General features: G+C 53.3%; 6 protein-coding genes across 6 annotated transcripts, besides 4 other annotated features; all 6 read left to right on the top strand.

The window, feature by feature from the left end:
* Positions 1-531: 531 nt before the first annotated feature.
* Positions 532-2118, top strand: TraAM80_06294 (cleavage stimulation factor subunit 1; the record flags this gene model as incomplete). The annotated part of the gene is made up of 1 exon (XM_029383145.1): positions 532-2118. The coding sequence occupies one exon, from the start codon at positions 532-534 to the stop codon at positions 2116-2118; it is 1587 nt and encodes a 528-aa protein (XP_029237011.1).
* A 693-nt stretch (positions 2119-2811) lies between these two features.
* Positions 2812-2878: a sequence feature (A-rich).
* Positions 2879-2975: 97 nt separating this feature from the next.
* Positions 2976-7346, top strand: TraAM80_06293 (uncharacterized protein; the record flags this gene model as incomplete). Its single annotated transcript, XM_029383144.1, has 1 exon — positions 2976-7346. One exon carries the CDS (start codon positions 2976-2978, stop codon positions 7344-7346), a length of 4371 nt encoding a protein of 1456 aa, XP_029237010.1.
* A 23-nt stretch (positions 7347-7369) lies between these two features.
* On the top strand, positions 7370-9454 carry TraAM80_06292 (uncharacterized protein; the record flags this gene model as incomplete). Its single annotated transcript, XM_029383143.1, has 1 exon — positions 7370-9454. One exon carries the CDS (start codon positions 7370-7372, stop codon positions 9452-9454), a length of 2085 nt encoding a protein of 694 aa, XP_029237009.1.
* A 685-nt stretch (positions 9455-10139) lies between these two features.
* Positions 10140-10171: a microsatellite.
* A 432-nt stretch (positions 10172-10603) lies between these two features.
* Positions 10604-10672: a microsatellite.
* Positions 10673-10690: 18 nt separating this feature from the next.
* TraAM80_06291 (uncharacterized protein) lies at positions 10691-11599 on the top strand (the record flags this gene model as incomplete). Its single annotated transcript, XM_029383142.1, has 1 exon — positions 10691-11599. The coding sequence occupies one exon, from the start codon at positions 10691-10693 to the stop codon at positions 11597-11599; it is 909 nt and encodes a 302-aa protein (XP_029237008.1).
* Positions 11600-12607: 1008 nt separating this feature from the next.
* TraAM80_06290 (uncharacterized protein) lies at positions 12608-14284 on the top strand (the record flags this gene model as incomplete). Its single annotated transcript, XM_029383141.1, has 1 exon — positions 12608-14284. One exon carries the CDS (start codon positions 12608-12610, stop codon positions 14282-14284), a length of 1677 nt encoding a protein of 558 aa, XP_029237007.1.
* Positions 14285-14458: 174 nt separating this feature from the next.
* Positions 14459-14493: a sequence feature (A-rich).
* A 126-nt stretch (positions 14494-14619) lies between these two features.
* Positions 14620-17019, top strand: TraAM80_06289 (uncharacterized protein; the record flags this gene model as incomplete). The annotated part of the gene is made up of 1 exon (XM_029383140.1): positions 14620-17019. The coding sequence occupies one exon, from the start codon at positions 14620-14622 to the stop codon at positions 17017-17019; it is 2400 nt and encodes a 799-aa protein (XP_029237006.1).
* Between the last annotated feature and the right edge of the window lie 72 nt (positions 17020-17091).

The following is a 17091-nucleotide window of genomic DNA, read 5'->3' as shown; positions in this document are numbered from 1 at the left end:
GCCTTCATCTCTGACGGGGAGGCGGGCGGCTGAATGGAGGATGCCATCCAAATTTGAGTAATACACACACAAACCTCTTATCTATCATCTAATGGCCACTTTAACGACATGATAGTAGGGGTGGGTGTGGGGGTATACTCAGACGAAAGCGTTCGTTTAAAAAGAGATCAGGGCTAGTGCGCTTGTGCATCCGTACCCGCTCAGCAAAAGGAGAGATTACACCACTGCAAACTGTGTGTTTAGTAATATCTCCGGAGAATGTGTCGTTTGCCATTTGGATCAGATTTTTTTTTTTTTTTGTAGGGTGGAGAACGGGAGAGGAAATGCGTCTCTCTCTGTGTGTGTGTATTCGCCCTGGCAGACGGATAAAGCTTATGATGTTGAAGCGAAATGAGTCTCAATTTGGATTTCTCTGCGATTGGTTCTTCTAGTTTTTTTTATTTTGTGGTGGGTGATAACTTTTATCTTGTTTTTTTTTCTCCCACTTTGTGCTCTTGCTTGCATGCAAACATGGGTAGCACGGAATAGCGGATGTCAGAGGAGGCGGCTGGTAAAAGCGAGGCAACTGAGGGGACGGCGACGCCTCACCACACCAACACGGTGGATTATAACAACGCCGTTATTCGTAAACGCCCACGTGTGGCGTGTTTGCGGCAGAACTTTTCGAGACAACTGTACCAAATGATCATCCGACAGCTGCACCATGATGGATACCTAGGGGCAGCCGCGGCGGTGGCCGATGCGACGGGGGTTGTGGTCCCACGGTTAGAGACGAACAGTCAGCGACTGTCAAAGCTTGTCGCGATGGGTTTGGCACACGAGGCAAGCAACGTGACCGAAATGGATAACTTTCTGACATATGAGGTGGTGGAGCGCTATCTTGGCGCCTCCAAGCTGTATGTACCGCTGCACCTCACGGAGAGTTCAACGGTGGGACAAATGGCGTACCGAATGCGGGAACGTTTTACGACCTCGTCACTCGGCGGGGTCGTGCGACGCGTCAATATGTCGCCAGACGGTTCGCTGGTGGCATGTGGTGGTACCAACGGGTTGTGTGTTGTGTTTTCACTCAGGACGATTGAAGACCTCATGGCGCTGGAAGAGGTGCGACAGGAGAATCAGTTCCGTGGTTTGGATGGCAGCGGCGGAGGCAGTGGTGGTGGTGGTGGGAACGTAGGGCTGCGTAACGCGAGCAATAAAATTACTGAACTTGCGGAGGCGCGACGTTTCCATGAACACACCCAGTCTGTTGAGGCCATGCATTTTCATCCGTCGAGGCCGCTCTTGTTGACAGGTGGACGCGAGGGGGATTTGTACCTGCGTGACTACAGTCAACCAAATAATAAGGTACTACATAAACTGCATGATACGTTTCCCATCCGATCTGCCGTTTTTCATCCTTCGGGTGAGTATATACTTTACGCCACAGACCACACCGCCCCAAGACTGTTGAATTTGCGCACGTGGAAGTTAATGACACCCACCACAGCCACCAGTAAGGAGGATAATGCGTCAGCCAACATCGTCGCCACAGGCGGGACTGGGATGCCCAATAGGGGGGGAGGCTTTTATAGAAGAGGGACCGATGATAGCCACACAGCTGCTCTCTGTGACGTAGACTTCTCCTTGGATGGACGATTGTTTGCTTCGTGTAGTCTGGATGGTTCGCTTATTGTGTACGATGGCGTCAGCAGTCGCCCGGTGGCCAAGGTAAACAATGCCCATTCGAGTGTACCAGTGACAAGCGTGAAGTTCAGTCGTACGGGTAATTTCATTCTTTCAGCGGGAATGGATTCCGTCGCTAGACTGTGGGATTTGCGCCGTTCTGATGGTGGATGCGGCACAGTGGAGGTGATGTCGTTTGGCGAGCCTGGAAAGTGTAACCACCGCAGCATTCATGCCGCTTTTAGCTGTAACGAGAGCCACGTACTGTTGCAGGATACATCTCTATTTGCCATCCATTCCTACTGTGTTTACTCTAGTGATAAATCCTACTCGTTGGTGGTGCCAAACCACATGCAGCGGGGGTTTGCAGCGGCACCGTTTTGCAACGCTGTGGTAAGCGGTGGCGACGACTGTCGTGTTCGTTTGTGGACACCTGCGTGGGCGGCTGCATGAGACCCCGCCTTTTTTTTTCTTTTCTGTTGTGCGTGTGTGTGAAGACAGAAGGGGGAGTTTTGTGGAGGGTGACAAATGATGATAACTGAGGTCCCCAGTGTGAAGTAACGGGATGAGAAGTAAAACGAAAAAAAAAAAAACTGGAAACGGGAGGACGGTACTACGAGCCGTGATTCCGCGGAGAATAAATTGGCGGCTAGTAGCACTGTTGACTCCATTCACTTTTGTGGAACTCGTGGCGGCTGCAGCTGACGGGCGGGGTGGTACGACGTGCGAGTCCGTCCCCGCGGTGGCACACACAGATAAGCAAACGACGCGCGGTCCAAGGTGATTGCACGGATGTGCTTCGCCGAGGACGCGACGCAACCAGAGACAAAATGAAGGGCGGCGTTCTCGCTGGCGGCACTGCTGTGTGCATCGAACACCAGTCATTCTTCCCTTTCCCCCCATGCCTTGTTTTTTCGCCTTCTGCCGGGCAGCAGTATCTCACCGCTTTTTGCTTTTCGCACCTTTTCCTCTTCGACGCACAACACATTGAGGGTGCCGTAGGAAACGGGAAGGCTGAAGGAGGCGGCACAGGGTAGAACCCCACCAACAAGTGGGAACACAAAAAAAAAAAATCAACGAAAAACAAGCCGCATACAGACTAGACAAGGAAGCTAAACTTTTTTACGGTGCAGCCCCGGCCCCCTCTTTTTTTTTTCTTTTTGTTGAAACTTCTTTTTTTGTTTTTGTTTTCGTTAGCTCATTTTTTGTTTTTTCCCATTTTACGTCGCGTGCCGTGTGCCTTGCGGCAACAAAGAAGTGTTTGTTGTTGTTATTATTGTTATTAATCTGCCCTTATACACGCACCAGCAATGGCAGGTCTCATATCGGACAACATCTCTATTGCTTCAGCGCGCCAATACGGCTTTTCAAAGGAGCGCGACACGTGCGTTTTTTGTGGGAAGAAGTCAAGGCCGCCGCCCACGGACCCGCTTGCTCCCGTCTTTGTCTTTTTCTCTCTTGTCGACTGCCGCCACTACGTGTGCCAGCCGTGCGCCCTCGTCAACTGTGACAACGCCGGTCGCTACATTCACTGTCCAACGTGTCACTCCGTTTCACGCCTGGCACAGACGGGAAAGAAACGCACTGGCCACGACGAGTCGCGTGTGAGCATTGACGATGGCGTTTCCTCCGTCGCCTCCCATGCCTCACGCCGCTCCATGCGGACTTTGGCGGATGACAGACCGGCAAGAAGCGCCTTCGCTAGGGCGGATCGCAACAAGAAGCGTTCTTCCTCCGTCCAATTTATGGCGAACCCAACGGCGTCTGTCGTGCCGCCATTGGGGGATGCTGCAGAGCACAGCCAGGGCGATGTGCCGGCGACTTCGCCGCTGACGCGCGACGCTGTTGAAAACCTGCCACGGGATCCCAGCTACATGCGCCACGAGCGTAGGAGGGAGGCGACGGTAAAAGCGAAGCCCAAGGAAGATGTAGTGGTAAACCTCTACACCATCAAAAGCTCTGCCGCACCACGGCGTCGGTCCTCCAGCACTCGTGCAAGCAGCGTGCCGTTGCCGCCTACTGAGCACCGTTATATTCCACCACCGATACCTTTTGCGCCGCCGCCGCCACTGCGTATTCGCACTGTCGAAGAGGAGGAAAAAGAAGAGACATTGGACAAAAATAAAGATATGGAGGTGCAGCAAGGCGTGAACCTGCCGCTTAGCAGCATCGCTGATGAGATTAGGGAAAGCCTTCTTGCCTCGCTAGCAAAAGAGGCCCAAGAACGCTCCACAATTGCGACGGCGGAGGAGTACCGCCGCAATGCCATGAGTAAACAGCGTGAGATTCGAGAAAGGGATATATTTGCGGCACGTGGAAGTCTCAGTAATGAGTTTGACGTTCGTCTCAGTCCTCGTACGCCTCTTGACGCCTCTGACGGTCAAGTGAGCGCGACTTCTGACGATGAGACACCTGCAGGCCCGCGCGGGAAACACCCTCGTGGGGTCCTGCACTACGACAAAGAAGAAACACCGACGCTTTCGGGGGCTTTATTGGAGCCTCCAGCTCATTCTCAGGGCATGGCGACGACTGGAATGGACCCACAGAAACTTGAGACCACGGAAGGCGCTGACGCGCGTGAAGGCATAGAAACAGAAGAAAAACTTGTGGAGCTGCAAGAGCTTGCGAGGCGTGAGATGGAGCATCAAATAGAGCCTCTGCACGTTGAAATGCTGTCCTCAACGCAGGTGGTGGTGGCGCTGGATGAGATTGAGGTAAAAGAACGAGAAATAATAGAAGGCGTAGAAGCTGTGGAGCGCCGCCTCTTGCACACCGCCCGATTTCAGGATCAGGTGGAGCGAAGTGCGTTTGAGGTTCAGAGATTGTCTGCCGATCGTAAGGCGCAGGTGGCAATGGAGTACCTTGCGTATATTTTTAAAGAGTTTGAAGAGCTAGCGGCGAGTGAGATGGAACATCGGGCTTTCATTGAAGAGCTGCAGAGCTCAAGTTGGTTCCCGTTGGAACGTGACTTCCATGCCTCTTTGAAGGGGATGTTCGAGGTGGAGATTCTCCGTTTGACCGAGCAGCGCCAAGTGGAACACACGCGGGCATCCATCACGCTGACAACAAAAGAGACAACAGCTCGTATGCGGCTGGGTGAAGCTGCACTGAATGAGCTCACACGCCTTCACATGACAGCTATGGAGACCCTTGTGGACTGCCGTCGTCAGCTTCAATTGAAGGAAATGCGGCGTGGGGCCTCCCGCATTGTGGCAGAGCAGCAATTGTATATGCAGCTGTTGTACGCTCTTGCGGCGGAGGAGGATGCCAAACGGTGGAAGGTTCTTGAAGAGGAACAACGTGATCGTCACGCGGAATGGACCACCTTCATTACGACGATGCCCACCCTCAGGACCGCAACAGCGTTTCCAAGTACTGATGCGTCTAGAACCGCGCTCCGAGAGTCAAGATCCTCGTATGCCCCTGAATTGCCTCACACCGTAACGACGATGGCGCCAACCTCGGTGGCATCTCAGTACGTTGCAGCATTGGTTGAAGAGGCGGAATTAGAGGCTTTGCAATTGCAGCAGATGGAGCGACACGAGCGCCATGGGTTGATAAATGCGTTTTGTGCTCTGTCGCAACGTCTTAAGGCCTATGAGGCGTCGATGGAAATAACATACCTGGACACACCTCTCTCACAGCGTGCCATCGTGAATGGTCAGCGACGTCTGGAGCTTCGAGAGGAGGAGAAACGGATAGAGTTGCAGCAACGAGCATGGGCTTCATTTCGTTCCATCGTTAACAAGGCAACGGAGGAGCAGGAGCAAATTGCCACAATGGAAAGAATGCTGCGAGCCATCGCAGAACGGTCGCGGATTGTGCTACATCGCTGCTTTGGCGAGGCTGAATTGGCGCTGATGGATGAGGAGAAGCATGAACGGCGGAACATAGAGGTTGAGGAGCGTCGGGCGCGTGTGAACCACGCCCGTGACGCGGTGCGACGCGAAGAGTTCCTCCTTGCTGAGGAACGACTGCTGCACGATGCCTCTGGAATGCAGTTTTTGAATGCAATGGATATTGCAGTACGACAATTCTCCACAGAGGCTGCGCGCATCGCACAGGAGGAGCATTTAGAGCGTCTTGCTCTTGTGCAGGTGGAACGCTTTGAGTTCCTGTCGCTTACACCGACACTCGAGTCGCGGATAAGCCTCGATGAACATGAGATGCATCAACAACTCTCTGACTTTCACTCCACAATAGAAACAACAACGGCGGCCAGTGCCTGGCGTGCCCGTTGCTTTCTCGTGGAGACGGAGGAGCTTCGCACTCGTGATGGCATTTACAATGATGAAGCTGGCGAATGGTCATGGTGGGTCGCGGACGAGCGCCGCCAACGGATAGAGTTGACGTCGCTTGAGGCTGAACGGCTCATGCAGGCGAGAGAGGCGGAACGGTTAAGTGCAAAAATGAAAGAATGTGAAGGCAAAGAAGAGCAACGACGTATTGGGATTAAAAGGGGAGAGACGCGTGCATGGGCAGTTGTCGGAGAGGATGAGATACGACATGCCGCGAATGCGCACAAGAAGGAGGAACAACGGCTCATAGAGGAAGCACGGCGTGAGCGTCACGCCAATCAATCACAACGTCGTAGACGCGCACTAGAGGATTTGTTACAGGATGAAGGTGATGATCGGCATTATATTTTTGAGGACGAGCGAGATGCACGTAGGCGGCTGCGGCGTCAGTTTTTTCAGCACTCGTGCAATATTCTCGATAAGAAGAGAACGATTAGCGATGAATCAGAGGAGCCTAGTAGGAGTGAAATAACACCGGCAGCTCAGGCCACTGGAAATAGCCCCTTAAGTGACCCCTCAGCCACCATGTTTGATGAGGGGCGGATCTGGCAAAAACGACGAAGGGATCTTGCTAGGCAAGAGGAGTTAATTGAGGCGCAGGTGCGTCTACGCGAGGCGCAGCTCCGTATTGAGGAAGAAGCCGAGCGTCGTGCCCGATCAGAGGAAGAAAAGCGTTTGGCGCTGGCAGAGTCTGAGCGGCTGCTGCGTGAAGCAGAGGGGAGGGCGGAGGAACGCATCCGCAGGGCACGCGAGGAGGCGGAGCGGTACGCCGAACAAGAAATGAGACGGGTACGTGATGTGAGTGAGCGACAGGCAGCACACGCGGCAGCACTGCGCGCGATTAAGGAGGAAGAAAAAATTGCACTGGTTGAGGCGCAACTGCGGGCGGCCGAAAGAGCATTGAAGGAAGCTGAGAGACGTGCAGAGGAGGATGTCCGCCGTGTTAAGGCGGAGGCTGAAGCATTTGCGGCGGCTGAGGCGCAGCGCGTCGCATTGGAGTCGAGGCGGTTGCTGCAAGAACATCAAGAAGAACGGGAGCAACAATTGCGGCAGAAGGACGTTGAGGTTCAGCAGCGGCTGCGGTGCATTGAGCAAGAGGCGCAGGAAGCCATTTTGGCGGCAAAGGCTGAAACAATTCGTGCGACAGAAGAGGCACAGCGTCGGTTGGAGGAATTGGAGGCACGCCACCTGGAGCGGGCGGCGGCTGTGGATGCTGCGAAGGAGAGTGTACGTGTGGCTCAGCAGCGCATGCAGGAGTTGGAGGAATCGCAGCAGTTAACGTCGCCGCGGCCATCCATGGCGGTGGCTGTGGAACAAACAAATGTACCGCAGAAGTGGCCCCGGCTTCGGCGTCGGCGCTGCAAGGATCTCAAGGGCAACTGAAGGATGGCTACGCCCTCACTGCAATGGTTTGCACTAACGTCATTCGAGCTGCCATACGTGAGGCAGTGGAAGAGGTTGTGAAGGCAACCAAAGAGGCCTGGCATGTATCTGAAGAGGCGGAACAAAGACTTCGCATGGAGCGAAGACGCCTGCGAAGACGACAAGCAGAACGTGACCGCGCGGAGCAGGAGTTGCTTGACGTTGAAAACAGAAGCCTTTTATGGGACGAAGAGGAAGGGAAGGAGCCAAAAAATTGGGTTGGTGCAGGTGCTGAAGAGGAGATGTTTGGCACTCCCTTAGGGCAATCTACAAGGTGTCGTGGGCAGAAGAAACAGGGGGAGAAGCTACAGATCAATCCACAACCTCCGCCTGGTGACAGCTGCGGTGTATGCCAACGCAAGGACACGGTAGGCCCTTGCGTGAAATGTGGATTACAAGTGTGTCTGTACTGTGGCCCTGCTGTTCCACACCGTACATGTTGCGAGCAGCAACACATTGACGTTGTGAATGCTCACCGACGTCACCTGTCGCGGGAGCGGCACGAGGAGGAGCAAATGGAAAATGATGCGGAACCAAACAAGGGAGATGAATCATCATTATGGGAGGTAGGAGACCTTGCGGGTATTCTGCCACAACGAGGTGAAATGGAGACTTCACCGCTTGGCGTACGTCGACAACTATTGCCTGATGAAAGCAGCGAGGCGAAGACGGATGACTACGAAGAGCACCCTGAAAAAGGGGATGTGATGAGGGAAACGAAACGGCCCGAGACTACTGGAATGGTGGAGGAACCCAGGACAGAGCGAAAACGGTATGAAGCCTTCTTTGTGCCGTTAACCTGTGATGCGGAGCCGAGGCGGCCAAAGCCGCCGACGCCAAGAAATTACGTCCCGGGTGTGTTTACCGCGACGTCGAGGCTTGCAAAGGCGGAGCGGAGGTGCAGTCCGCCTGTGCGTCGTGCACGCAGCAACCGACGCGTGGACCCTGCCACCGAAAAGGAGGCGCGGCAGTGGCACTCGCGATTCCCCGGGAGTGCCCCGAAGGAGCGTCCGCCGTGCTACGCCAACCAAAAACAGTACCGCCAGCCAGATCTCCGCCAGCCCTTCACTGCGTTGCATCGACAGGCCAAGGATCCACTGCTTGGCCGTCTTGACTGTGACTGGCGACTTCGCCGACGGGAAACGGAGCGGGTCGTAATGCAGGATCCACTTTCTGGGTCTAGAGGACCATCCTCTACTAGTCATCGGGAAAGCAAGCTTCCGGCTAAAACAGCGCGCCTGTCGCGAGGCATGGCAGAGCGTATTTCTCCCGTAGACCACTCCATCGAGCTCGATGATAGCGTTAATGAATTTGCCCGCCGAGACCCCAATGGACTTGAACGCACCTACTACGCCGGAAAGCCTGTGCGACCTCCTGAACAGGAGTACAACTCGGATGACGTGGCAGACATGAGCCATCGCTACAATACACGAAGGCAGCATCAGGAACAGTATAGGCCGAGGAAATTGCCGTCTGGAGAAGATGAACAGCATGTAAACGTGCGCCGGGAACGCGTGATTCTCACGAGTTATCATGAATTGCCTCATTACACAGGGACACAGCGGCGTAACGAGTCGGTGCGGTATGACGCACGACAGTGTGACGAGTACAACGTCCACACCACGCCAACGCTGCAGCAGTTAGACCAGCGTCTTCGGCATCTGCAACGGCATCGCGTTTTTGATCGTTCGTATGAGCGCTCCCCTGACATTCATTGCTTGCGTCACCACCTCCATCAAGAGACCGAGAGGAACTACCGACACGCTGCAGCATCTAGTACGGCACGACGGCCCACAGCATGTCATGATCCCTGTATCACTGTTCACCTCTTTCCGAACACCTATGATTCCACGGCAACAACAGCCACCGCGTCAAGGCAGAGGACACGCGGAGGAAGCAGCCGGCGACACGCCAGTCGTATTGGTAGGCGTTCAACGCCCCGGGTTATTTCCCCACCGTGGCGAACAGATTTAAACTCTGAACTTGTGCGTCCTCCGTGGAATTTTGAGCAGCCGCACTCATTTATAGCAAAGCCGTACAAGCAAATTTTGTTGCCTTTTGAATCATAAGCAAGTGAGAGAGGGCGTATGTCCACCTTTCTATCCTACTCAACCCCGTCTTTGTCTGGCAGTGTACGTATATATATATATATCATAGGACGAACGTCGGGGGAAAACGCGGTTGCTTTGCTTTGATCCTCTATTTTATTTCGTTGGTTCCTATTCCTTCCGCCTTGGACTATGTGGGCGCCAACGGATTCAAGAGGGGAGTAATAAATATATATATAGAAGAGAGGGGTCTATTGGTGCTTGCAAGGATGTGTGGCGCTGCTACATGGGAAACGAGAGAAATATATACACATGGCATGCACATATGTTTTAACTTGTCTCCTCTCTCACCCACATTAACTTTTCTTTTTTGCCTACATCACTAGAGACATGAACGAGGACCACTGCACGCTTGTTTCAACTAAGCTGCGCATTTACCCTTACTCCAACTCCATCTCCTCCCCGGTTGTTTCTTCTGGTCAGCACCCAGGCCACTGCAACGTTGCTGCTGCTGTGCAGCGGGTTGCTCTGACGCATCAAATACATCCCTGTCACACGTGCACTTAACGCTATGAAAAAAAAAAAGTGTTGGGTGGATGACGAAGTGAAAGAGAATGGGGAAGTGGCTCGTTGTTTGAGTAAAACTCATAACTTTTGATGGTGTGCGCCTTGTGTTCGTTGCCTGAAGAAGCACATGCACACAAGCATATATATACATATATATATATATATATATATTCTGTACGTGTGCAATTATTTGTGGAAGCAAGCTAAGAAAAGTGAAACGCTCTCTTGCTTACTCTCTTTGACGCTTACTGTTGTTCCTGAATATATGTTTCTCTCCTTTCGCTTCCCGGTTCCTTTGGTAGAATGCGCGATTGCATGTGTGGGTTATGTACATCCTCAGGTTGTACGTCAGTGACGTTTGTCCTTTTAATGTTTGCACCACAGCCGTGGGAGGGGTCACTGTGTTTCTCATTCCTCACGTCTGTCTTCTTCTTCTTCGTTGTTGCCTCCACTGACGCATCTCTGCCGTTGTGCAACTGATGCGGCGCCCCGGTTGAGGCTTACCCGAAGAAATCTATTTACCTCACAAGCTACTTACCGCACATAACAAACGACACACCACCACCACAACAAGGCGTCGTTTATTGAAGCGTGAATAAGTAAAAAAACAAAAACACACACACACACATAAAAAAAAACAAAAACGGAAAGAAAATAAGACAGCAACAAAAAAAGTGTATAACAGGCATTATGGCACTGGTTCAAACGCACCGCTTCAATTGGATGGGCTACGAGGGCACCATGTCCGAGGCGCTCAACCTGGACTTGCTGCGCCACAGCAACATGGGAAGCTTGCGTTACAGCGATTATAATTATCGGCAGGCAGTAGTGGCTGACATCCGCATGCGACTGAAGATTATTAAGCGTGAGCTTGGCCTTCTGCCTCCAGAGGAAGATGTGGAGGAGGGGAATATGGATCACATTGCGAAGGACGAATTCGTGGATGTGGATGAATACGAGGGAAATGAATATTTGTTGCGCATTCAGAGACGGCGCAATGCGCTCCTCTACAGTAAGGGACCTCTTGTTGCCAGTGAGGACGATGAAGCGGAAGCGGTATACTACCACCCTGCCCCGCCCACTGCGGAAGTGCAGCGGCAGGCTGTGCCTTCGTTCGCCCTTGCCGTGCAATCGCTGCTCGTTCGGGCGGGCGAGACGTTTGTTTCTTACCTTGACGGCAGCGAATTTGTGGCGGTGTCGAAGCTGTCGGAACATAACGAGGCTCGTCGCGGTGAGGTGGAGGCAGCGGCCGAGGAGGCAGGTGCGGTGCTCCCGTCAGCAAGCGAGTTTGAGGTGACGTCCCTCCAGGCCGCACTCGAAAAGCGCGAACAGCTGCGGATGAAGCTTGACGCCGTGCGGGCAGCGAGCGACCCGAGTTACGCGTCCCGCTTCGTCCGCGCAGAAGAGCGCGACAACAGCGGTCAGCCCGTCACGAACGTGTTCCCGGAGGACGGCGATGAGAAGAATCTCTCAGCGAAGTTACAGGCAGCGAAGGTACAGTTGGAATCCGCAAGACTGGCGTACAACAAGCGGGCATATGTTGCCGCGCGGCGCGTTCAGAAGGCGCTCGCAAACTATGTACCTCCGGCCGAACTCTAGGGAGCGGTCAGGAGACGGGCGAAAAACCTCCGCCGTGGGTAGAAGAAACAAAAATTCTAGGAACTCATCCAGGCACAAAAAAAAAAACGCCAACAAGAACAACGCCATGCAAGCAGTGTAAGAAACTAAGGGCAGAACGTGGCTGTAGGGAGAAGAAGCGAGGGATAGGTGAAAATGGGAAAGAGACAGTGAATGCATCACTCTTCCCTCCTCTATCAATTCTGTAAAAAGTGTGAAAACAATGCAATCAAACGTTTGAGCGTTTTCACGCGAAAAAGAAACACACACACATGAAAAGATAAAGCAATTTTTGACTTGGTGAGAAGAAAAAGGGGAGATACGGAACCCAAAAAAAAGAGAGGAAAAAAAAACAGGGGGTTTGCTTTTTTGTTTTTGACGGGCTTTCCTCCATTCCGCCGCTGTACGTCTAGAAGGCGAAGGAAAATGTCACCAGTGGGGACGCACCCTAATGCTCGTTACCCGCCTAGGAGGTCACTGAGCACCACACGAAATGGCATGCTTCGGCTCTGTGTGCGAGGGTGGGTTCGGAGGGGAAGAAGGGGAGGCAATGGCTGGGGCGTTTGTGGTTGCCCAGCACTCTATTCTATCCATCTTTCCCTTCTGGACCAACATATAATGCATACACGCCGTTGGAGGCCCACAAATAGGGGGGGGGAGGGGGAACGAGAAAGGGCGAAGAAAATGAACCAAGGAAATCTGTCTCGATCATGTATTTATCTGGATACTGTTCATCATTCCCCGTTGTTATTTTTTGTTTGTTTGTACTTCCTCGCACTCTGTGCAAATATACAATTTCCCTTTCGATCCTGATTTTCATTGTTTTTCTGTGTGTGTGGATGTTTGCTGCGCTGCGGGCACGTGCTCTCCTATGTCATATTGTTTATTTCTCACACTTGCTTTGCTTCTATCATTTTTTTCACCCCGCACTGGTGTGAACGCAGATCGCTACAGGTACAGAGTGTGGGGGGCGTAGAGTTGTGCGAGCCGATGCTCGGTTTATCCGTTGCTCAGCAACAGCAACCGTGTCGAGGGCAGCAGCAACCGCAACAACGGCAGTTTTCTCGTGCGGAGGCGCGAAGATGCCTTTACTGCCAGCAGCAGGGATGCCAGGGCCTACAGAGCTGTTGGTGGCCGCGCCTTCGGTCATCCGCGTCGCGGTTTTATCACAAGGCGCCAGCTGATCTTCCACAGCATTTTTGTGATGGGGCGGCCAAGAGCGAACAGGAGCCTGTAAGCGTTGTCGAAGAAAACCTGCGCACACAAATACGCGTCTTGGAGCGTGAGGTGGAGCTGCTCCGAACTGGCTTTCAGAAGGTTGCGTCTATTAAATGCCACGGCAAGACTGACGCCGCCACTATGACTAGCCCCGCGCCGACTCTTGCCCCTGAGCCCTCCTCTCTGTTATGCGGTCACAATGCTGCGGTTAGTGGTAGTGATATTTCTTTGCCTAGAGGTACTGCCGCTCCCTCCTCGTTTTGTGGTGGCTTGCAACAGCAGAAGGAGATGCCGCCGCCACCGCAGGAGCAGAAAACCTTAGAGGCGTGTAATGCTAATTTTTCCCATTTACAAGGAGTATTGGGAACGGGGGGGTCAACTATAGTTAACATGTCTGCCTCACCGCCACTCCAAGGAGTTGCAGGGGGGAAGGACATGGCAGAGTTAAAGCAGCTTATGTGCGAGTTGACTGCCCAGAACGCCATTCTCTGCAGGAAGCTGGCGGAGATGAAAGTTGTTGTGGAGCAGCGGGACGAACTTTTACAGTCCATTGTGGTGCAGGGATTGACGTCCGATGCCGCGCCCGCCTCATCCTCGGCGCAAGCGTCTACACTTCCTTCACTGCCCAGCCAGCCGAGAGAATTACTGTTGCATCTGATGCAGACACAAGGGGAATTAACCTATTTTAGGGAGGAGACGCGGCAATTGAGTGTAGCACTAAAAACTTGTGAGAAGAATCTTCAGGATAGCAACACGCTTGTAGAGGAGCTTCGACGACAGCTTCGGCAGTTGACACTTTCTTTGAAAGAGGACACTACTGCTCCTACCGTCAATACTAATGCCGCCGCTGCCGCCATTACCACCACCATGCCATCCCTGCTGCCACCCCATGCAAGTGACTCTTCACCGCCCACGATAGCGGTAGTCGCGTCAGAAGCCAAAAATAAAGGATCCACCGTCAGTGCCAAGGATGCTTTCACCGCTGCATCAAGAGGAATGATGACAGCAGACGCGACATCACTGACGGTGGAGGTGCGTGACCTTCAGGAGCGCTTGGCAGCCGCAGAACGGAAGGTTCTCGCTTGGGAACTGTGGTATAGGAAACAGCCGCAGCGGCCGTCATGCAAGGAGAGGGAGTCACAGACAAAGGTAACGAAGGCAACTGCGGCTGTACACGAGGGAGGCGCAGCTCCGTTGAACTGGAAAATGGTACATCAACCACCCAAAGTGTTGATTCGTGCTTTGCCTCTGGATGATCCAACACGTTATGTAAAATTGAGTGGTACGCCCTCGTGTAAGCAAGAAACGGTGTCTGATGCATTGACAATTGATACCTATGCCCTTATAGCACGGGAGTCCGCCTTGCGTCAGGTAGCAGAGCAGGAACGGACCAATCTCCTGGCTGCACTCAGCATGGAAGGCGTAACCGACACGGATCAGGAGGAGTGAGAAGGTAGGTGCTTGGACCACATCATAGAAAATGGGGAGTGAAGGGAGGGAGGGGGAAGATTTTTTTTTACATCTACAACATGTGAGAGTGTCCAGGTGTGCTTACAGACGTTTTATGTGTGTGCAATATCTGTGTGTGCTTGTATTTGGGGAGAATTGTTTGATTATTAAATATTATTACTCTTTCCTTTTTCCTCTTTTTTTTTCCTACTCGTAAAACACTATGCATCCGTACGTGGTGTGAGGTGAGGCGCTGCTGCTTCCACACCAGGGAAAAATAAGGCACGGGGAATCGTGGTGCAGCTGAGCCTGGCAGGTTTCGCTCGCTACACTTAATGTCTACACTCTCATCAGTGTCGAGCCGAAGCACATATGATGAGGAGACGGAGCATTTGATGAACCCTGTGGCTAATGCCTCGCAGGCTGACGAGTCACTCTGCCAGGAAACTACGGAACCGATGACACAGAAACTATCACAGGCGCCCTACGCCGTTAATCGTACCGTAACAGAGGTGACGACAATGGGGCATGCCGTTCGCGTCCCTCAAGCACTGCGGGCGGCTACACGGCGTACGATGCTTGATGTTATCACTCAGCTGCGGCGCCAGAAAGATAAGGATGCAGCTAGTTTTCCTGGAGCTTGTCTTACATTGCAGCCCTCATGCAACACACGAACTGAACTTGACAATAGCGGCATTCTGGCAGTCACGGATGCAGCGGCTCCTTCTCTTCTCTCCAATACAACTCAGATGGTAACGAGCAAGACAAACACGCTACATTCAGACCTCAGTCGGAGCCTTCGCCACCTTATACCTTCCTACCGCGCTATGTCAGGAGGTTTGGAAGGGCAACACGAGCAAGCTATAAACGAAGACAACATTTCTGACTTTGACGATGACAACGAGGTTGGTGAGCGTCCATGTCAACTGCCGCAACGGGGCTCCTTGGAAAGACTCTCCACAGCCGGTCGTTTGCCTCAGCGGCGCTCGTATGATTCTACGGTCTCCGAGGAGAATACGAGACGGTATACAGAGCATCATCGGGCATGGGTAAGGCTATTCGAGCTTGACGACTCGCAGCTAGAAGAACAGGTCGGGGGTGCAGAACAAACCACTGTGTTGCCGGCGGCGAAGGGCACACCTGCACCTCGCACCTCCACGAACTATTCTTGCCCAAGCGCAGGTGTTGTTCAAAGTTTTTTGACAGAAGCTGAAGATGAGTTGCGACAGACGACGGGCAGCCGTACGTCGCTAGCAACTCTACTCAGTGAGGCAGAAACCCGCGATGAAGAAGCTTGTGCCCAGTCCGTAACAGTTGCCGGTTGTGTCTCAAATACTGATGAGAGGCTGCGTCGGTTCACAGATATGTTGCCTGCGGAGGAGGCCAAAGACAATCATATGCCTTCTCGTCGTTCTCTTGGGAAACCTGTGTTTTTTACGACGATTCCCACAAATGGTGGTGGCGCATCGGTGTCAGCGGCCTTTGCACTGTTGCAAGGTGCCGCAAAGCGAGTTGTGGGCCGTGGGGGAATAAACGCAGTGCTAAAGCAATTGTCGGAGAATCCGACATCAGCACGTGTTGTTGCGTATCTGGCGCACTCCTTTGAGGATTGGAAGCTAGATGCCGCCCTCATACATCGTGCAGACGAAGAAACCGAACCGCATGATGTAGCCTCCGTCGGGCCCAGTTTGCTCGAGTCAAGCGGTGTGCAGCTTAAACTACTTGTGAAGATGGTGGAGAATGCCTTTTCTCTCTACTGCGTACGGTGTGAGGTGGTGTGGGCAGATGCACAAACGTCAAGGGAGCTTTGTTGTGACCCAGGTGCGGCGGATGTTATCAAATCCGTACGGGAGCAGCAGGGCGATGAGCAGGAAGGAGGAGGAGTTGAAGAGGTAGTGGGGCATAATGCTTCAACTGCAGCGGCGATATGGACCGTTGTTCTCACGACGGCTGCATTCCGCTCCACCCCCGTCGTTGTGGGGAGGCATCTTTATTTGGCAAGGCCCTTTTTTTGTTACCCTGCCATCTGTGCCATCGTTGCCTCGCTGAACGTCACCTCGGACGCGGCCGTGCAAAAGGCGCATTCAATAACCCGCCGCCAGCGTCGACCACGCGACGCGGATACGTTGGAGGCGCACACCGGCGGTCGCGCTCAAGGTGGCGGCGATCCCTGCGGCGAGGAAATGTCGGTTGGTGCCACAACACCGCAACGAGCCTGTAGGTCGTCTGCATCGTTGACGGCCGTCTCGCCGTTCCGGGCGTATGACCCATTTGTCAACCCACCGACAAATTTGTTTCGCAAGAACACGGCTGCTTTGGGCTCCTCAACGACAATCTCGCAGGGCCTCCTCCAGCGGTCTGCCTCCACGCCACGAAAGACCACAGTGAACTTGGAGGGTGATGCTCGCGGCCGACTTGTGGCTGCCCGGTCGCAGGTGGTGGTGACCTCTGACCCCATCGGAATGCACTTTCCCCGTGGTCCCGGTGAGGAGTGGGACGTGCCACTGGAGATATTACTGTCGTTGTGCCCACCGCGCCAACGAACAGGCTCGAAAGAGCTAGGGACGGATGGCAGTGAGACGAACAATCCATCCGTAACACCTAGAAGAATCTGCAACAAAGAGTCCTCCTCCCTCTCCTCCCCCTCTTCTATTGACGTTGCGGCGTCTTCGCGTGCACTGATGTCCCAGCCAGAGGGGGAGAACCGCTGTGACAGAATTCTGTTAAACGATTAGCGAAGATCTGTGGTGGGAATTCCCTTTTTGTGGTTTTGTCCCCTCGATTGCTGTTGACAGCATGCATGACGG

The sequence above is a fragment of the Trypanosoma rangeli genome, assembly GCF_003719475.1.
Source record: "Trypanosoma rangeli strain AM80 chromosome Unknown Tra_15.4_contig_00225, whole genome shotgun sequence".
Lineage (NCBI taxonomy): Eukaryota > Euglenozoa > Kinetoplastea > Trypanosomatida > Trypanosomatidae > Trypanosoma > Trypanosoma rangeli.
This window is presented reverse-complemented; position numbering and strand designations above follow the sequence as displayed.